This window comes from Anguilla anguilla, chromosome 16 (genome assembly GCF_013347855.1).
Source record: "Anguilla anguilla isolate fAngAng1 chromosome 16, fAngAng1.pri, whole genome shotgun sequence".
NCBI classification, from domain to species: domain Eukaryota; kingdom Metazoa; phylum Chordata; class Actinopteri; order Anguilliformes; family Anguillidae; genus Anguilla; species Anguilla anguilla.
The window spans coordinates 12,308,834-12,325,845 of record NC_049216.1 but is presented as its reverse complement, the minus strand read 5'-3'; the positions used below and the strand labels follow the sequence as shown (position 1 = coordinate 12,325,845).

Genomic DNA, 17,012 nt, shown 5'->3' with positions numbered 1-17,012 from the left:
TCCCTAGCACAGTAAGACTGTAAATAAGATGGCTGTGATATGTGAGAGAGAGGGGGGGGGGGGGGGGTGGCGGCGGCAGAGAGGGAAGGGCAGGGACAGACAAAGATAGAGAGGTCCTACCAGGGGAGTCACCGACAGGTCTTCAAGAGCTTGAAAGGCTAGCTCACTCTAAAATTCTCATTTGCTTTGTGTTGGGGGTAAGAGCTGATCCATACACATTCGGGGGATAGGTAATTTCAGTCAGCTTTTTAAAAATTTTTATTTAATGGGTACTGGCATATGGCAGGCTATTGACACTTCACACCTAAGTCTCCCCATGGGCGGCTGTTGGATGTGTTTTAGTGGGGATATTTTGGAAGATTTTCACCTGTAATTCTGCCTCTAGTCTCAGGGGCCATGCAATGTGTTCAAAACTAATTTCAGTAATTGCCTGTGCATGTATGCACACCAAGTATAAGTATTCTGTTGGTGTATTACCTTATACTCTGATCACTGTACTACATATATCAGACCCACTTATTTTGAGCTATTTTGCACCATATTATTAGTCCTATCACAGGATGGCCCAATTCAGACACATTCTATCTAGAAAAAGACTACAAACCTCCTGCCCGCGCGCTGCATGAGACAGCTACTAATTATCTCTCGTGATAGGTGCCCAACTGTTCCCCCGCGGCACTTGGCCCACACGCGTACATGACGCGATGGGGTTAACTTCTCCAAAAGTGCCTGTACCAAGCATCAACACTTGAACTTGATATCAGGGAGCACAATGAAAGCGCACGCCTCAAGAGGAGTGGTGTGAAATGAAGCCCCCCACTGTTACCCAAATGTTGCGTTTCCATGGAAATACTACTGGGTCTATCTACAATGTACCCTATGCGTATCGTCATTTTAAGGTGCAAGAAACCAAGCTGGATAAAATCAACACAACTTTGGCCTAATACAGAACGGACTAAATACATAAAAACGTAATGACAGCCGGAAAGTGGTAGCGGACAAGGTAAATTTAGTAGCCTAAGCCATTGGATCAGCATATCAACGTTAATTGTGGTTTTTCAGTTCTCTTTCTCCACACACGCACGGAGGTGGAAAGTCCAGGGGTCAGAAAGTAATAGTTCTATCATGTGTTTCTTCCACCCACGAACTCAGCCAGCTGATTTCATTAAATATAGTTGTACCTCCCGGCGGAAGAATTGTGCTAATTAGCAAATTAAGGTGATTGGAACAAAATAACGGGGAGGACTTTTACTTTCTGAACCTGGATTTTCCTCGCGCACACACACACACACACGCTACTATGTCGCGTTTCATTTGCGCCTGGTGAGCGGGCTGTGCCTTTAAGATTTAAGTAGCTGCGATTCCTTATAGCTATCTTAAAATTCCAGTGTGTTGTAGTTGCACTGAAAGTTTGAGTGGACCATGAGTGTAAATTAAACGCCGTATTCCAGGGGGGACATCGAGGTGGAGGCGAGGCAGAGTTGGCTAGCTACAGCAGACAGTAGAAACAGAAGAGGACGTCAGCCTCAGAATCGTTTCCCTGGAACTCACTGCGTTTTCATCGAAATTGACATGCTACATTCGCTTTATATATCAGTATCAGCTAAGCAAATAATTTTATGTAGTATGTATTAAAAAATAAGAACACACTCAAGTCATGTCGTTTGAATTTCGATCATTGATGTTCGGGATTGTGATATTGCTAGTAATATTCTTAATAATTAGTGATATTTCTGAAGTGGAAGAAGAAATTGGGTATGTATAAACGGATTTTATTCAGAATGCTATTTCTAATGAATATTAAGCTGACCAGTTAGCTAACGACAATGCGCTGATAGTTGATAGCAGTATTTTTCAGCAACACAATCCTAATTATGCAGAGACGGGCGAATGTTGTAAGTTAACCTATAATGTATGCTACGGCGACCATAACGATAACCGTTGCATTTTGTCGGGTCAGAAGTTTACTTAAAAGAATGGCAGATTTAACTAAAATAAAAACAGCGTGTTCCCTTAAACCTTTGTTAACGATGTTGATTCATTGAGTAAAGTAGTCCTCTTGAGGGTATTTGTTTTCTAGCCTGTCAGCTATACGGTACAGAATTCTACACTCTCCTGCAACCGAATTATTAAAGTGTCTCGTTTTGGAGAATCAGTGCGCCAAATAATACATTTTTATTTTTTGGATATTTTTGTACTCTTATGCGATTGACAACAGCAGTTGTAGAAAAGACACGCCTCCATTATAATGCAAGAACAACCGTATAGATCTCATATGGCTCCATACGCCCGCTGTAGGAAGACAACTCGACTGCCTGAAGAGTTTGGTTCAATACTATAGCCGACGAAACCAAACCTCAGTGTGAATCTTAATCGCAATTTAATTTAATCTTGCAGAGATCATGTACCCCATTTTCATAGGAAATATTCATTTGATACAAGGCGGTAATCGCCTATTTATGGTAATCTTTAAACTCGATTGGTGTTTGAATAGTTCATCTGAGTAAAAAAAAAAAAAGGGGGGGGGGGGGGGGGGGGGGGGTTGCTATACAAGCCGTAGTTTTTCATGACCTTTATTTATGTCCGAGTAGGCCTATGACCCCCCCCCCCTCCCCCCCCCCCCCCCCCCCCCCCCCCCCCCCCCCCCCCCCCCATTGTTATTGGAACATGAGTATGTGCTACTATAATGATATTCCATATGAAGGAAGCCATACAGTTCTAAGTCATCTTACTGTTAAATTGTAATTCAGTAAACAGTGGATGGGTTTAATGAAAAAAAGAGGTGTATTCCACTGAGTGGGTAAATAGGTTACAGCAAAGAAGAGTGGGAGGAGAAAAGATTTTTTGTTCACCCATTTCATATGAACCAAGGAACCATGAGTGAAGTACTGCAGATTGAAAGCAGATTACGGATAGTTTTCATAAAGGGATTTGGGATATATTTAAATAATTATGGGAATATTAGACTGCTTCAACCAAATGCTTTTTTACTTCAAAAGAAAATCATTCCAAGAACATGATTATCAGTTTAACTCACAACAACAACAGAGACATGAAATCGATACCGCAGTTAGACACAGCACATAGGCTTTCGGCTGCTTATTGTCAAATGGCAAGCATTCGGAGACCGCGTCTCACTCGCGTCTTGACTGCTCGCCAGATTTCTTCATGGCTGAGTGGTCTTTTTTTAGGAGGCTGTGTGACTGTGCTGGACAGGGGGGTTGGGTGTACTACAGGCAAGGTGGCAGAGGTTGTGTTTGACTTGTCACTGGGAGAGAAACAGCCGAGAGACAAAATTACACGTTTCACTTTCTTTGAAGAGCTGAGATATGTGGTAGAACTTTTCTTTTTCAGAACTATTCTCACGAGACTTTGGTGCGATAAACCTGCACTGCAGATTCAAATTCAATTCAAAGACTTTCTGGAGGAACTCCTGTGATACTGGAGCAGTGTGTGACTCAGATGAAAAAGATGCATCAAGACAATTTTTACAACTAATTTAGTTTGGTAAGAAGTATTGTTGATGAAACTTCATGTTTCATAAACTTCCTGTTTCAGGAAATGTCGGTTTAGATTTGCACCAATGACTGTAAGTGATGCAGCAATTGAGGGGACGGTGGACTTTTCTTATTTAGTTATTTGCCTACAACTTTATTTAATTTAAAAGGCTTGCACTGCTCATGGATGACAGTTGAATAAAAGAGTCTGAACTCCCTAATCCTCAGTGTAAGAGTTCTGCGGCATTATCAGTTTAAATATACATTCTCTAGCTCTGCTATGTGAAGCTCACTAACTAATTCTATGCAAATAACCTTTGTCATTACATTACAGGTATTGAACACTTTCATCCAGAGTGAATTGCACAGCTTTTGCACGTGTACATATAATTTACTCATACAGCTAGATACAGTACATAGCTAGATACAGTACATAGAAGTAATTTTGATTCCGTACATTTCTCCAGGGTTCAACAGCAATGCTCTACCTGGGAATCAAACCTGCAACCTTTAGGTTGTGAGGCCAGTTGCTTAACAGCTATTCTACACTGCAAACTTGGTTTAAGTTCCAGTGGTAAATAAACTCTAGAAGAGCTTATGCGAGTCAATTCTGTACTGATAATCCTCTTTTGCTGCCACTTTTGCAGGTGGATCTTTAATTTTATTTATGTATCATTAACAGTTGCATGCACTTTGTAAATTAATTTCTTATATCATATCATCAAGGTGTTCAGGAAAGGAATGTAACAAATTGGTTAGCATAGTTTGTCTGAGATAGTTATATCCCTGAATGTGGTACCCAAACCTAATTAATTCAGCTAGCTGCCATGCTGTATAAATAGATTACATCAATCAGTCAATCAGACTTTATTTGTATAGCGCACTTCATTTTCATTCATAAGTTAAATGTAACACAAAGTGCTTAACACAATACAACCCCCCCCCCCCCCCCCCCCCCCACATGTCAGAAAGTAAACAATTATAATTATTGTAATAATTCTAAGACTTGTAAGCGAGTGTCTTCTAGGAAAAGTACATTATGTCTGTATGATCTTTCTTTACCATGAAGTGTTTGTTCACCTTATTTTTTGTCACAAATTTCTGGCACACAAGTGAGAAGAGAGGTTTGACTGTGGTTGTTTGATTTGCTCAGTTCTTTGTTTGTAAGGTTGATATTCATCAACAAATGAAGGATATTTGAGGGTGTAGTTCTTCATTACTGCTGAGTAAACTTCTGTTGTTGCCAAGGACTTTACATATTAAACAGTGGAAACAGGGAGTTGGTTTTGGTAAAGGGTTTATTCTGGTAACGGTTTTACAGTGACTTTTATTTGGCCTACTGCCAATTATTCAACTGGGCGTGTCCCCATAAAACTGTTGTTCATACATCCTTTATATTTGAGTGTAACGAATGATTTTCATATAGTGTTCATTAAAAAAGAACACACTCCAGTCATGTCGTTTACATTTCGATCATTGATGTTCGGGATTGTGATATTGCTCATAACATTTTTAATAATTGCTATTTTTGAAGTGGAAGAAGACATTGGGTATGTATAAACGGATTTTTCTCACAATGCTATTTATAATGAATATTAGCTGACCTGTTAGCTAACGGCATTGCGTTCATTGTTTTGCAATTTCTTTCAGTAGGACAATCCTAATTAGAGACGGGCGAATGTTGTAAATTAACCTATAATGTAGGCTACTGTGAACATAAGTTCGATGAACCATTGCATTCTGCTGGGCCAGAAGTTTACTTAGAAGGATGGCAGCTTTAACTAAAATAAAAATAGCGTGGTCCCTTAAACCTTTGCTACGATGTCGATTCACTGAGTAAAATAGTCCTCTGTTCTGCGCCATTATCAGGTTAAATATACATTCTCTACCTCTGCTGTGTGAAGCTCACTAACTGCTTTTACGCAGTAACTTTTGTCATCACATTACAGCCATTTAACACTGTTCATCCAGAGTGAATTGCACAGCTTTTGCATTTTTACATATCATTTATTTGTGCAGATAGATACAGTACTTGGAAGTAATTTACATTATGTACAATACTCAAAGCTTGTCCTTGTCCTGCCTGGGAATCAAACCTGCAACCTTTAGGTTATGAGGCCAGTTCCTTGACAGCTATTCTACACTGCAAACCTGGTTTAAGTTCCAGTGGTAAATAAACTAGAAGAGCTTATGCAAGTCCAACAGGACCATGAGTGCTCTATCAGAGTTGGTTTTACCCTGAACATTTTGCTGTGCATTCTGTATTAATAATTCTCTTCTGCAGCCACTTTTGTGGGTGGATCTTTAATTGTATTTATGTATTAATAACAGTTGCATGCACTTTGTAAATTAATTTCTTATATTTTGTATCATCGAGGTGTTCGGGAGAGGGTAGCATAGGAGTTTATGTCTGAGACAGTTATATCCCTGAGTGTGGTACCTAAACCTAATTACTTCAGCTAGCTGCCATGCTGTATAAATAGATTACATTTCAGAAAGTACACAATTATAATTCTCGTTATAATACTAAGACTTGTAAGTGAGTGTCTTCTAAGAAAAGTACATTATGTCTGTCTGTCTGTGATCTTTCTTTACCGGGAGATGTTTGTTCACCTTATTTTTTTATTACAAATACTTGGCACACAAGTGAGCAGAGGTTTGACTGTGGTTGTTTGATTTCTTCAATTCTTTGTTTGTAAGGTTCACATTCATCAACGGATTAAGGACATTGAAGGGTGTAGTTCTTCATTACTGCTGAGTAAACTTCTATTGTTGCCAAGACCTATACATATTAACAGTGGAAACAGAGTTTGTTTTTGTTAAGGGTTTAAACTGGTGAAGGTTTTTAAAGTGACTATTCAGTTTAAAATTGTATTTGGCCTACTGCCAATTATCCCACAGTGTGTGTATCCATGAAAACTGTTGTTCATACATCGTTTATATTTATCTGTAAGATCCTTGTGGATTTGTGTTTCTATTGACGGTTAACTGTTGAACATTGTTTTCATTGTCTGACGTTTTACAGTTACAGTTTACAAATTATTGGATAAAAAGCCAAACCATGAAATGAGAAACATAATGTGTTGTTCCTTCACAATATGCGTGAAAACATTCACATTCTATTCTTTTTTCCCCAAAAAGGGCTGCTTGATCACTTTCAGGAATACTGTAAAAGCAGTTCATTTTCTCTCATACCATGCTTTTTTTAAATCACCATTTAATTTGGTTGTCTTCTTGCCCTATGCACTTAATCATGATAAGTAACCATGAAAATTATTTCTAAGCATTTATGAGCAAAACTGGCTTGCATGCAGGGGCAAACTCTATAGAATACCACAATAATAGTTGATAAAGAAAACAGGCCAATTAGTGCTGGGGCATTTCCTTTGTAACGTCTAGGCTGAATTATTGTAATGCATTGAATGTCTGATGGTTTACCAGCCTCAACATTGTGATAACCGTAGTTTGTCCAAAATACAGTAGCCAGAGTGCCCACCCATACACTACCACTACTGTCCTTTCACTACCAGTCTGTTTCACAGAAAAATACTGGGTTGAATTTAAGATCTTATGGACCAATACTAGAACATTTTTTCTTAGGATATTTGTTTGGACTTTTTGCTGTCACTTGCACTCTGTATTCAGCAAGTGATAATTTGTTGATGACCCCTAATTGTGGTCTAATGAAAGGATGAGGAAGAAGAGCTTTTAGGTTTTTTTTTTTTTTTTTTTTTGCACATCTGTGGAATTCACTTCCATGCTTTTCAGAGGTGCACTGCAAGCTAGCTTTTTATTCAGGTCTTCATACCAATTTGTTGCCCTGGTCCCTTTCCTATTAATCTGGCTCTTTAGGTGATTTGAATTCTGAATAGAATTGATGAATCATGTTGTTGTGTGCTTTGGGATGCACCTTTCGCACACACACCGCCATTTAAATGCATTTATAAGAGCTTGTTGCTGTTGATATTCCTGTCTTGTGGAAGAGAACCCCCATTTGTTAGGATGATTTTTTTCTCATAAGTGCAGTTGTCAGGTTTCCGTGTAGCTCAGAGGCAGGTTTGTTGCCTTGATTGGAGATTGTTTCTCTTGCCTTTGTGGTCAAAAGCCTTTTTTTCAGGTGGGGAATTCTACATTGCTTCCATGATCATTTTTCCGTGCACCATTTGATCACAATTGGGCCTGTTTTCAATTAAAGTGTTTCTCTAGCACTGGGGCGTCCAAACTTGTCCGAAATGGACCAATGTGGGTGCAGGTTTTCGGTTTAGCCCAGCACTGCGAGACCTGCTTCAACTAATGAACGAATTGTTGTCTTTAAGGAGAATTTGGGTGTCTTAGTGCTGGGTGAAAAAACAAAAACCTGCACCCACATCAGCCCTTTTCAGATAAAATAGCTCTGCAGTAGCTTAACATTAGCCACACACATCTCATCTGACTGCTCTGGGACTTCTAGGTTTGACTGTTTGCCAAAAAAAAAAAAGTCTGGCAAAGAGCCACCCTGAGTGATTTTGTAAAATACAATAGGCTGATTATCTGACGTCCAAGGCATTTAGAATGGGAATCGGATGAAGTGCATTTACTGTACGGGTAAGAACATAACTACAACATTGCATTGTGGCTAACAAGCCTTAGTTCAGGGCAGTTTTCCTGTCCTGGCTCTTTTTCAAACGTTCACTTGATTTTCCTCGCTACCAAAGCACACCATTTGAACATTTCCAATTTTAGATGCACTCTGGTCTGTTATAATGTAAGACGTGGCTCTGTGACGCACGCTGAAACAGTTGTGCTGCTCACCGCACGTTTCTCCTTTTCCTTTCCTGGTTTAGGAAACATGGAGGCTCGAGGAAGTTCTACCCGCAAAGCTTCCTGCCGAAATCAGAAAGGTGAGTTGGGCGTTCCGCGCGGCGTCTTCAGTGAGACGCGTGTTCTCAGGCACAGACAAGCTTATTGGTCAAAGGCAGCCTGCTGTCTGCAGGGCTGCCGTGCTCCAGTTCTAATGTTTATAGTTTATCTATTCAGGCCACTACGTAACCCCTGATCTTCTCCCTTTCTCCAAATCTGGAACGCCCGATTGTTTTTCCAGGCCGGTCCCATCGCTGCGACCTCCTCCCTCAAACCGGCACAGCGCAGACGAGATTGACACCAACATTATCATCAGGTGCGGCTTAAAAATGTATTTATTTGTGTATGTGTTTTTTTATTTTTTAACAAGTCAGTTTTTTAAATACCATTTCAAGCTCCATCGATTTCCTTTTCTCCTAATTGGTAATGTCTGAGGCCTGTCTTGTCCTCATCCGTCCTCCGCCGTTTCAGGAGAAAACAGACGCGCCCTCTCGCCGAAGCGTCTGGCGCCAGCCGCATTTTATTTTCGTTCGACAGTCCACCGGCTGAGCTTGGCAGGCATCGGGTCAGAGGAGCACGCCTTGCCTGCAGTGGCAGGAGCAGCCTGCAGACGCCCGTTCCGACCAAATTATTGACAAGGTGGCCGTTGAGAAACCTGTCAAATAAAACCCTGGATGATGCCACACCCGACCGACCGCAGCCCGCAGGGGTTGCCAGATCGTGAGGCGCGCCTGTGCGCAGGATGAACCGCCCAGCAGCTAGCCCTTCTTAAAGCACGCTGGTGTGCTCTCAGGGCGGGAGCAGCGACCTGTAGTCTGTTCAGTGGGGACTGATTAGCTGAGTGGTGGCTTAAGTGTTTGGCTTGGGCAGAAGGCCTGTGGGCTCAGCAAGCCCATGGTGGAGCTGCCCTGGTGTGATGCCATTGATCCTCTCTCTCTCTCCCTCCCCATTTCATATTCAGAAATTCAGAAAGAATTATGCTGCTCTGCTCGCTGGAATAAAATCTCCGGGTTCTTACTGAGCTCTTTTTCCATTTTGACCTGAGGCGGGGGGGAGAGAAAAAAAAAAAAAAAAATTTGTGAAAGCTCATTAATTTGCTGGTTTCCATAGAAACGTGAGAGAACCTCCACGGGGTTAAAAACGGCGTATGGATTACCAAATGATGCTGATCTAATGAAATAATTAATCAGTCACTTCAATTAAGAACGTTATTTTTTTCCTTTGGAAATCCCCGGCGTGCGAAATGCGCGAGACGCCGCTCGCAATCTGAAACTTAATTGGTTCCTTTCCGGCGGTTCGCAGCGAAGGGCCCCTTTTCTCATCACGCTGTTCCCAACAATGGCGTCGCGCGCTGGCCGCAGACCGCCGCCGCGTTTGTGTGGCGCGTCCGATGATGCTGTTGTAGGGGAACGACGGCAACACACACCTCCCCTCGCGCTTTCCGGAAACCCACACCTCACTCACGCGGGCGTGAAATTTAGCGTGAAATGCCAAAGGGCGGAATGCCCCGAAGGATCTGATCTCCATCGCCACCTGTGTGTCCTTCTTAACCCTGACCGCTTTGGTGTCCCTGCGCTGTCTGTTTGGTTTTTAACGGTGTGCTGTTTTTGTGTTCTGGGTTCAGGGGTGACGAGGCAGAGGCGGAGGCGGACCCCACTCCGTTGACCAAACCGGGGCCCATCATCACCCCTTCCCCCGAGACCAGTTTGGCGACCCCCTCCTCTGAATGGAGCTTCAACAGGACCCTCTCGAACTCCATCAGGTATTCCCGAACCTAACCCCGACAAGTAGAGACCTTCCCTGGATTTACACACAAGGGGGTTTCCTGCTGTCTGTTCAGGGGCAGTGCACAGTGAACACACCTCCGTGGTCCCGCTCGCCCCTCCTGCTCTGCCCTCCCACTCAGCCACAGGGAACCGTATTTGACTGCTCAGAAAAAATAAAGCAGGCAAGGGCGTTCCCTGGAAGCCTCTTTTTAAAATGGATGAATAAGCGTGGATGCTGCCCGCGGTTCGGGACGCAGTCCGCTCGCGTGCCGCTGATAAACGAGGCACCAGGAGATCCATCCCCGGCACGGACGGGGGTGTGTCTCTTCTCTTTTGCCCTGATTGGTTGGAGTGCTGCCCGTTCGGGGCCGTTGTCGCAGCGGTTTAAATATTTCCAGTCCTCGGCCCACACTGCGGCTGGCGAGTTGAGAAACGCACCTCGCCAGCGCTTTCCTCCTTCTGAAAAGGAATGACTTCCCACTGGAATAGAGAACAGTTGCCACGTTAGGTGTGACTCTGGGGTAAGGGGGGATTTGATTGAGGTTCCTATATTTTCAAAGGGATCAATACAGTGAACCGCAGAAGCAATTTCAGGTTCGGGTCTATCAGCAAAACAAGCGGAAATGATTTAAAAGGCACATTTTGTACTGAAGCCAGGAAGTATTAATTCAGAAGCAGAGATTCATGGCGCTTTCAAGACCAGGCTCTTTCTATCTGGAAAATAATTTGCATTCTTTTCAGAGGCACATTCCCCCTACTGCCAACTCTTTTTTTTTTTTTTTTTTTTTCTCTCCAAGACCAGATTTGACACAGTGCTGTGCGCTGTCTTAAGACGGCTGGCGAAATAACAAGCCTAGGGTGGCCTAAATGACCTGTCCTCACATCGTAATTTTCTTGTGCTCTCCTTTTTACTGTCGCTATTATTTTTTGTGCCCCCCCCCCCACCCCCAGGAAGAACATCCTGAAGTTCTTGGACGCTGAGAGGGACATATCCATGCTGAGGGGCTCGCTGAGGCCGGGGGAGGTCATCCACTACATCTTCGACCGGCAGTCCACGGTCAACGTGTCGGAGAGCCTGTACCGGCTGCTGCCGACCGTGTCGCCCATGAAGGACCGGCACTACCAGCGCTGCGCCATCGTGGGCAACTCCGGCATCCTGCTCAACAGCAGCTGCGGCCGCCAGATCGACTCCCACGATTTCGTCATCAGGTGTGCAACCTGGCAACCCCGAAGAACAGATACAAAGTGTACCCCGAAGTGTAGTTTTTTTTTTGATACGTGTAATCTTATATGCTAGATTTTAACTGCAATTTACTTATTTTTTCCCTATGTTGGCACATCCAACATAGGGAAACATAACATAACAGTCTTGTAGTTAACTGTCCTTCACCGGTTCGGTTGAGCAAGGACGAACGCCTGCTCTCTAACACACCGCCGGTTGCTGCTTTTTTCCGCTCCATGGTTGCCCCGCTGTGTCACTCTGTGCTTCAGCCATGCGGCTGGCCCGGGCAGACCCCGGGGGGGGCGGGGGGGTTGAGACTCTCCCTGGGCGGTGGTACAGCCAATTATGCCCCGCCCCGCCCACAGGTGGCGCCGGCACGGTTAGGATTCAACACCAGACCGTGCTGCACGTCCACACAACGCAGCGCTACTACGGAATCCAGTTAATATCTGTTAATTTAGGACGACATCTTAAGCGCGTGCCACGGTGTGACTCGACGGCAATTAAGCGACAGGCGGGGAAAACGGGCGGGGATAAAAGAGGCGCCGCTTTCTCAGACGGGTCTTCGAACGCTCCCAGGGGTTTAGAGTGCGCGCCGAGCACTTTCAGCAATTAAGGTCCTGCTGGGTAAATTTGAAATTTGAATGGTTCTGTTGAATCTCCCTGAAGTTTAATGAGCTGTGCGCCGGAGCTATGCTAGCAGAACTTTCAGCGCGGCGAACCAGACTAAAAATGGACTTCTAAGGACCATGGGTTTTTATCCTTTACCATACAAATTCAACCATCATTGACCGCATGCACACGTTACTCTTGACCGCACTCATTTGACCAGTTGCCATGTACACTCATGTCATCCGTGACGACAAACATTTGAGCAACAACGAGTGCTTACACAATGCTATCCTCAGGCAAGCTCATGTTCCAGCGCATCTCAGACCAGGCGGCTAATGTTCCTGCCGCTAACGGCAGCCCCTCCGCTGGCCCTGGCAAGACCTGCTTTCCCTCCCATCGGCCACGGGGGTCATACGGGCTTTATGGTTTTATGCCAGGTCAGCATTTTCAAACCTGTTCTTCCAGGGTTTAATTTGACTTTAATATAAACAGCAATATACAGGTGACAGGTGTTTTTTGTTCACACACTCCTCCCAATTTTTTGCTGCTTCTGTCATGTATTTATTTATTTTTTGGGGGGTGGGGGGTTTTAGGGTTGGCAGCCATTGATGGCTGAGCATATGTGGTGCAATGTATATGGTCCGATTTAGCTGAGTGAATTCACACCAGGCTAGATTCCCTGTGCGTGTGTGCGTGTGTGTGTGTGTGTGTGTGAGCTTGCAGGGGTGCTATGTGTAGCATTCTCTCCCTCTCCCTCACTCACTCCATCTGTCTCCTTTTTGCCCTTCCTCTCCCTTCCCTCCCTCCCTCCCTCTCTCTCCTTTTTGCCCTTTTTCTCCCTCCCTCCCTCTGTCCATCCCTCCCCTCTTACTTTCCCTGCCTCTCTCTCACTCACTCTCTCTCTCTCCCTCCCTCCCTTCCTCCCCTCGCTCTCTCTCCCCTGCCCTCCTCTCTCTCTCTCTCCCCTGCCCTCCTCTCTCTCTCTCTCCCCTGCCCTCCTCTCTCTCTCTCTCTGCCTCTCTCTCTCTCTTTCCCTCCCTCCCCCCTCTCTCTCTCACTCTCTCTCTCCCTCCCTCCCCTCTCTTTCTCTGCCTCTCTTTCCCTCTCTCTCTTTCTTTCTCCCCTACCCTCCTCTCTCTCTCTTTCCCTCCCTCCCTTCCTCCCCCCCCTCTCTCTCTCCCCCCTTCCTCCCCCCTCTCCCTCTCTCCCCCCCCCCCCCCCCCCCCCCCCCCCCCCCCCCCCTCTCCCCCAGGTGTAACCTGGCCCCGGTGGAGGAGTACGCGGCGGACGTGGGCCGGCGCACCAGCCTGGTGACCATGAACCCGTCGGTGGTGGAGCGGGCGTTCCGGGACCTGTCGAGCGAGGCGTGGCGCGAGCGCTTCGTGCGGCGGCTGCGGGCCCTGGAGGGGAGCGTGCTCTGGATCCCCGCCTTCATGGCCAAGGGCGGCGAGGACCGCGTGGAGTGGGCCACCCGCCTCATCCTCCGCCACGCGCTCAACGTGCGCACGGCCTTCCCCTCGCTGCGGCTGCTGCACGCCGTGCGCGGGTGAGAGCGCCGGGGGTCCCCGCACTCCCCACAACAACCCAGAGAGGGTCCTCAACCCCGGAAAGGGTCCTCAAATTTAGAGAGGAAGCTCAAACTTGCATGCTTTCTCAAACACTTGATTTTCTTTTTTTATTAGAGGTTGAGAGGTTTTGTTTCCAAAAAGAGAGGGTGGGGCTGCTGCTGCTGATTCTGGGACAGTGGTTATTTTCCGGTATGTCGAGGCTATTTTTGCCTTTGCTGCGTTGCTTGTCTGCTGTGCTTGTGACACAGTTACTCTGCGTCTGTTTTAAAGAACAGGGCTCGTCACCAGGTCCAGCTGTTTGCAAGGTCAGAATTTAGGCTGAGCACTGCTGTTACTGAACGATAATGGATTGCGCTCCATATCGACCCTATTGTGGATCTGAAAACAGCCAAGTGAGGTTAGGTGTGGACAACTCATTTCGACCACCACCAGTGTGTAGCATCCACCTGGGTGGTGCTCAATGGCCATTTTGTGCCAGGAAGCTCTCCGCTCAAATCCAAGTGGGAGTGATTTGTTTAGCCGCATAAATTGGAAGATGATTAGATGGACAGATATGGAATTTTGGCAGACTCTTAACCTGAATCACTTTAGGAACTGTACCCCAGTGCAATCTGATGTGTAATACTGCAGTAATGTTGACTATTAAGACACAGCGTGATGTAATTTCAAAACATCAGTAAAACATGAAACGCTGTTTAGAGTAGACGAGTGTTCTGCTGTCTGTTTTTTTGTTTTGGCTTGTACTCGTATTCAGCACCTCATTAAACGTGGGTGTATTTTCTTGTACTTGCTAAGATTGTGAATGATGAAATAGGTAATTATTTAGCCAGAGGTTCATACAGCAATAACTCTGTAGCCAGTCCTTAAATCTCCACTGATTTCCCGGTACATCCCTGTGCGTGTGTGCTGGGGTATGTGTGTGCATGTCTGTGTGTGGGTGTGTGCGTGAATGTGTGTGTGCTTGTCTATGCAGTGAGCGTGCATGTGTTTTGTGTGTATGAGTGTGTTTGTGCTTGCTTGTGTGCGTGTGTGTGCTTGTCTGTGTGTGAGTGCGTGTGCATGAGTGCATGTGTGTGCTTGTGTGTGTATGGGTGCGTGTGTTTGCGGGTGTGTGTGTGAGTGCGTGTGTGTATGAGTGCGTGTGTGAGTGCGTGTGTGTGTATGAGTGCGTGTGTTTGTGTGTGTGTGAGTGTGTGTGTGAGTACGTGTGTGTATGAGTGTGTGTTTGCGGGTGTGTGCGCATGAGTGTGTATGTGTGGGTGAATGTGTGTGCTTGTGCGTGTGTGTATGAGTGCGCGTGTGTGTGTGTGAATGCGTGTGTGTGCTTGTCTGTGTGTGTGTGTGAGTGCGTGTGTATGAGTGTGTGTGTGTGAGTGCATGTGTGTGTTTGCGGGTGTGCGTGTGTGAGTGTGTGTGTGTGTGTGTGTGAGCGTGTGTGTGCGAGCGCAGAAGCTGCTGGCAGTATTAAGCTGATTGGGGCTCCTGCTGCTCTCAGTCAGAAGTGTCAGTGTGTGCTGGTGGAGAAAGGCTCCAGCTGCTGGCTAGAGCTGCTCACACAGCCTCATTCCTCACTGTAGCCAGCTGTGTGTGTCCGCCAGGGAATAGCACACTTCTCCATTTATTTTACTCTAATCTTATTTCTCCACTCAAAATTAGAAACTAATTCATGTAAAATAAGAAAGAAAGGTGTACATTTCACATTTAGAAAATGAAAAATATTGAGCAAAGGTTCCGTGAAACAGCTTTCTCTGTGAGGCAGTGATGCTCCTGTATTCAGATGCTGTCTGACCTCCTGTGAGTTTGCAATCCCAGCTCCTCGCAAGCAGTCCTATGGATCGTCCTATGTCTGTCGAGGATTCCTCTTCATGTTTGTGCAGTCCCTGGCTATTGGTTGTATCCAGTCCAGGTTAAATGAGCTAATGTGGTCACAGTTAATCTGAGCAGTTATTTTATGTGTATACCAAGTTTTTGAGTATGCGGTCATGTTTAGTTAAGTGTATAGGGGTTAGTCTTAGCAGTGTGTTTGTAGTCCGGATTAGAAGAGCACGTTCGGGCATTGTTTGTTGAGTAGTGTAGGTTTGCAGAGAATGTGCGGTCTTTAGTTATGTGAACGCGGTCAGAGTTCATACAGGCCGCGCGGTCACGGTGCTGTTCTGTGGCGACTGTGAGTCTGTGGCGTCCCGTCACATTAACCGTTTTTGCTGTACGTCTTTGTGCTTCTTCCCGGCAGCTACTGGCTGACGAACAAGGTGCTAATTAAGAGGCCGACGACGGGCCTTCTGATGTACACCATGGCAACGCGTTTCTGCGACGAGATCCACCTGTACGGGTTCTGGCCCTTCCCCCAGGACCCGCAGGGGAACCCCATGAAGTACCACTACTACGACACCCTGACCTACGAGTACGACTCCCACAGCAGCCCCCACACCATGCCCCTGGAGTTCAGCACGCTGAGGGACCTGCACAGCCAGGGGGCGCTGCGGCTCCACATCGGGCGCTGCGGCGCCGACACGTAACCACGGCGACCGGGAGGGATTCTGGGAAGGGGGCAGCCCGAAGGGGAAACGCACGCTACTCGCGGAGGCAGCTGAAGCACTTTGTCCTGAAAGTCCGGTGCCTGTGCGCTCGGAGTGGGCGGGGCTATGGGGTTTTTAGCCCCGCCCATGTTTTTTTTTTTTTTAATGCCGTTTCGTTTGGAAAGCAATGTTTAAAAACTGCCTGTCGTGCTGTGCTACTTCCTAAGAGTCGCAAAGATTACATATTGTGGAGTTGTTGGAGCTCCACAAGTTATGGCATTTTGTAATTTATAGTAAGGGGTAAGGCATAAGGGGTATTTATGAACCAGTGTAGCTCTAGCTCTACAGTGGGGAAAAGGGTATAATGAGCCGGCCTGGTTCCAGCTCTACAGTGGGAAAGGGGTATAATGAACCAGCCTGGTTCCAGCTCTACAGTGGGAAAGGGTTATAATGAGCCGGCCTGGTTCCAGCTCTACAGTGGGAAAGGGGTATAATGAACCAGCCTGGTTCCAGCTCTACAGTGGGAAAGGGGTATAATGAACCAGCCTGGTTCCAGCTCTACAGTGGGAAAGGGGTATAATGAGCCAGCCTGGTTCAGCTTTACAGTGGGAAAGGGGTATAATGAACCAGCCTGGTTCCAGCTCTACAGTGGGAAAGGGGTATAATGAACCAGCCTGGTTCCAGCTCTACAGTGGGAAAGGGGTATAATGAACCAGCCTGGTTCCAGCTCTACAGTGGGAAAGGGGTATAATGAACCAGCCTGGTTCCAGCTCTACAGTGGGAAAGGGGTATAATGAACCAGCCTGGTTCCAGCTCTGCCGTGGGAAAGGGGTATAATGAGCCAGCCTGGTTCAGCTCTTCAGTGGGAAAGGGGTATAATGAGCCAGCCTGGTTCAGCTCTACGGTGGGAAAAGCATTCTTTAAATGTGTAATTTTTCTTGATTTGACTCTGTACTCCACAATTTTTGATGTGCAATCAAACAATTCATATG

The 17,012-nt window shown here is 45.9% G+C and overlaps 1 protein-coding gene across 2 annotated transcripts; it reads left to right on the top strand.

The window, feature by feature from the left end:
* Nucleotides 1-1,108: 1,108 nt before the first annotated feature.
* st8sia2 (ST8 alpha-N-acetyl-neuraminide alpha-2,8-sialyltransferase 2) lies at nt 1,109-16,198 on the top strand. Of its 2 annotated transcripts, none has more exons than XM_035395019.1 (7): nt 1,109-1,323; nt 8,321-8,377; nt 8,578-8,652; nt 9,961-10,098; nt 11,054-11,311; nt 13,189-13,482; nt 15,735-16,198. In XM_035395019.1, the coding sequence occupies exons 1-7, from the start codon at nt 1,301-1,303 to the stop codon at nt 16,018-16,020; spliced, it is 1,131 nt and encodes a 376-aa protein (XP_035250910.1). In that variant the 5' UTR covers nt 1,109-1,300; the 3' UTR covers nt 16,021-16,198. The 2 variants fall into 2 exon arrangements, with proteins under 2 accessions (XP_035250910.1, XP_035250909.1); XM_035395018.1 differs by having other exon boundaries at nt 1,109-1,755.
* The last annotated feature ends 814 nt before the right edge of the window (nt 16,199-17,012 follow it).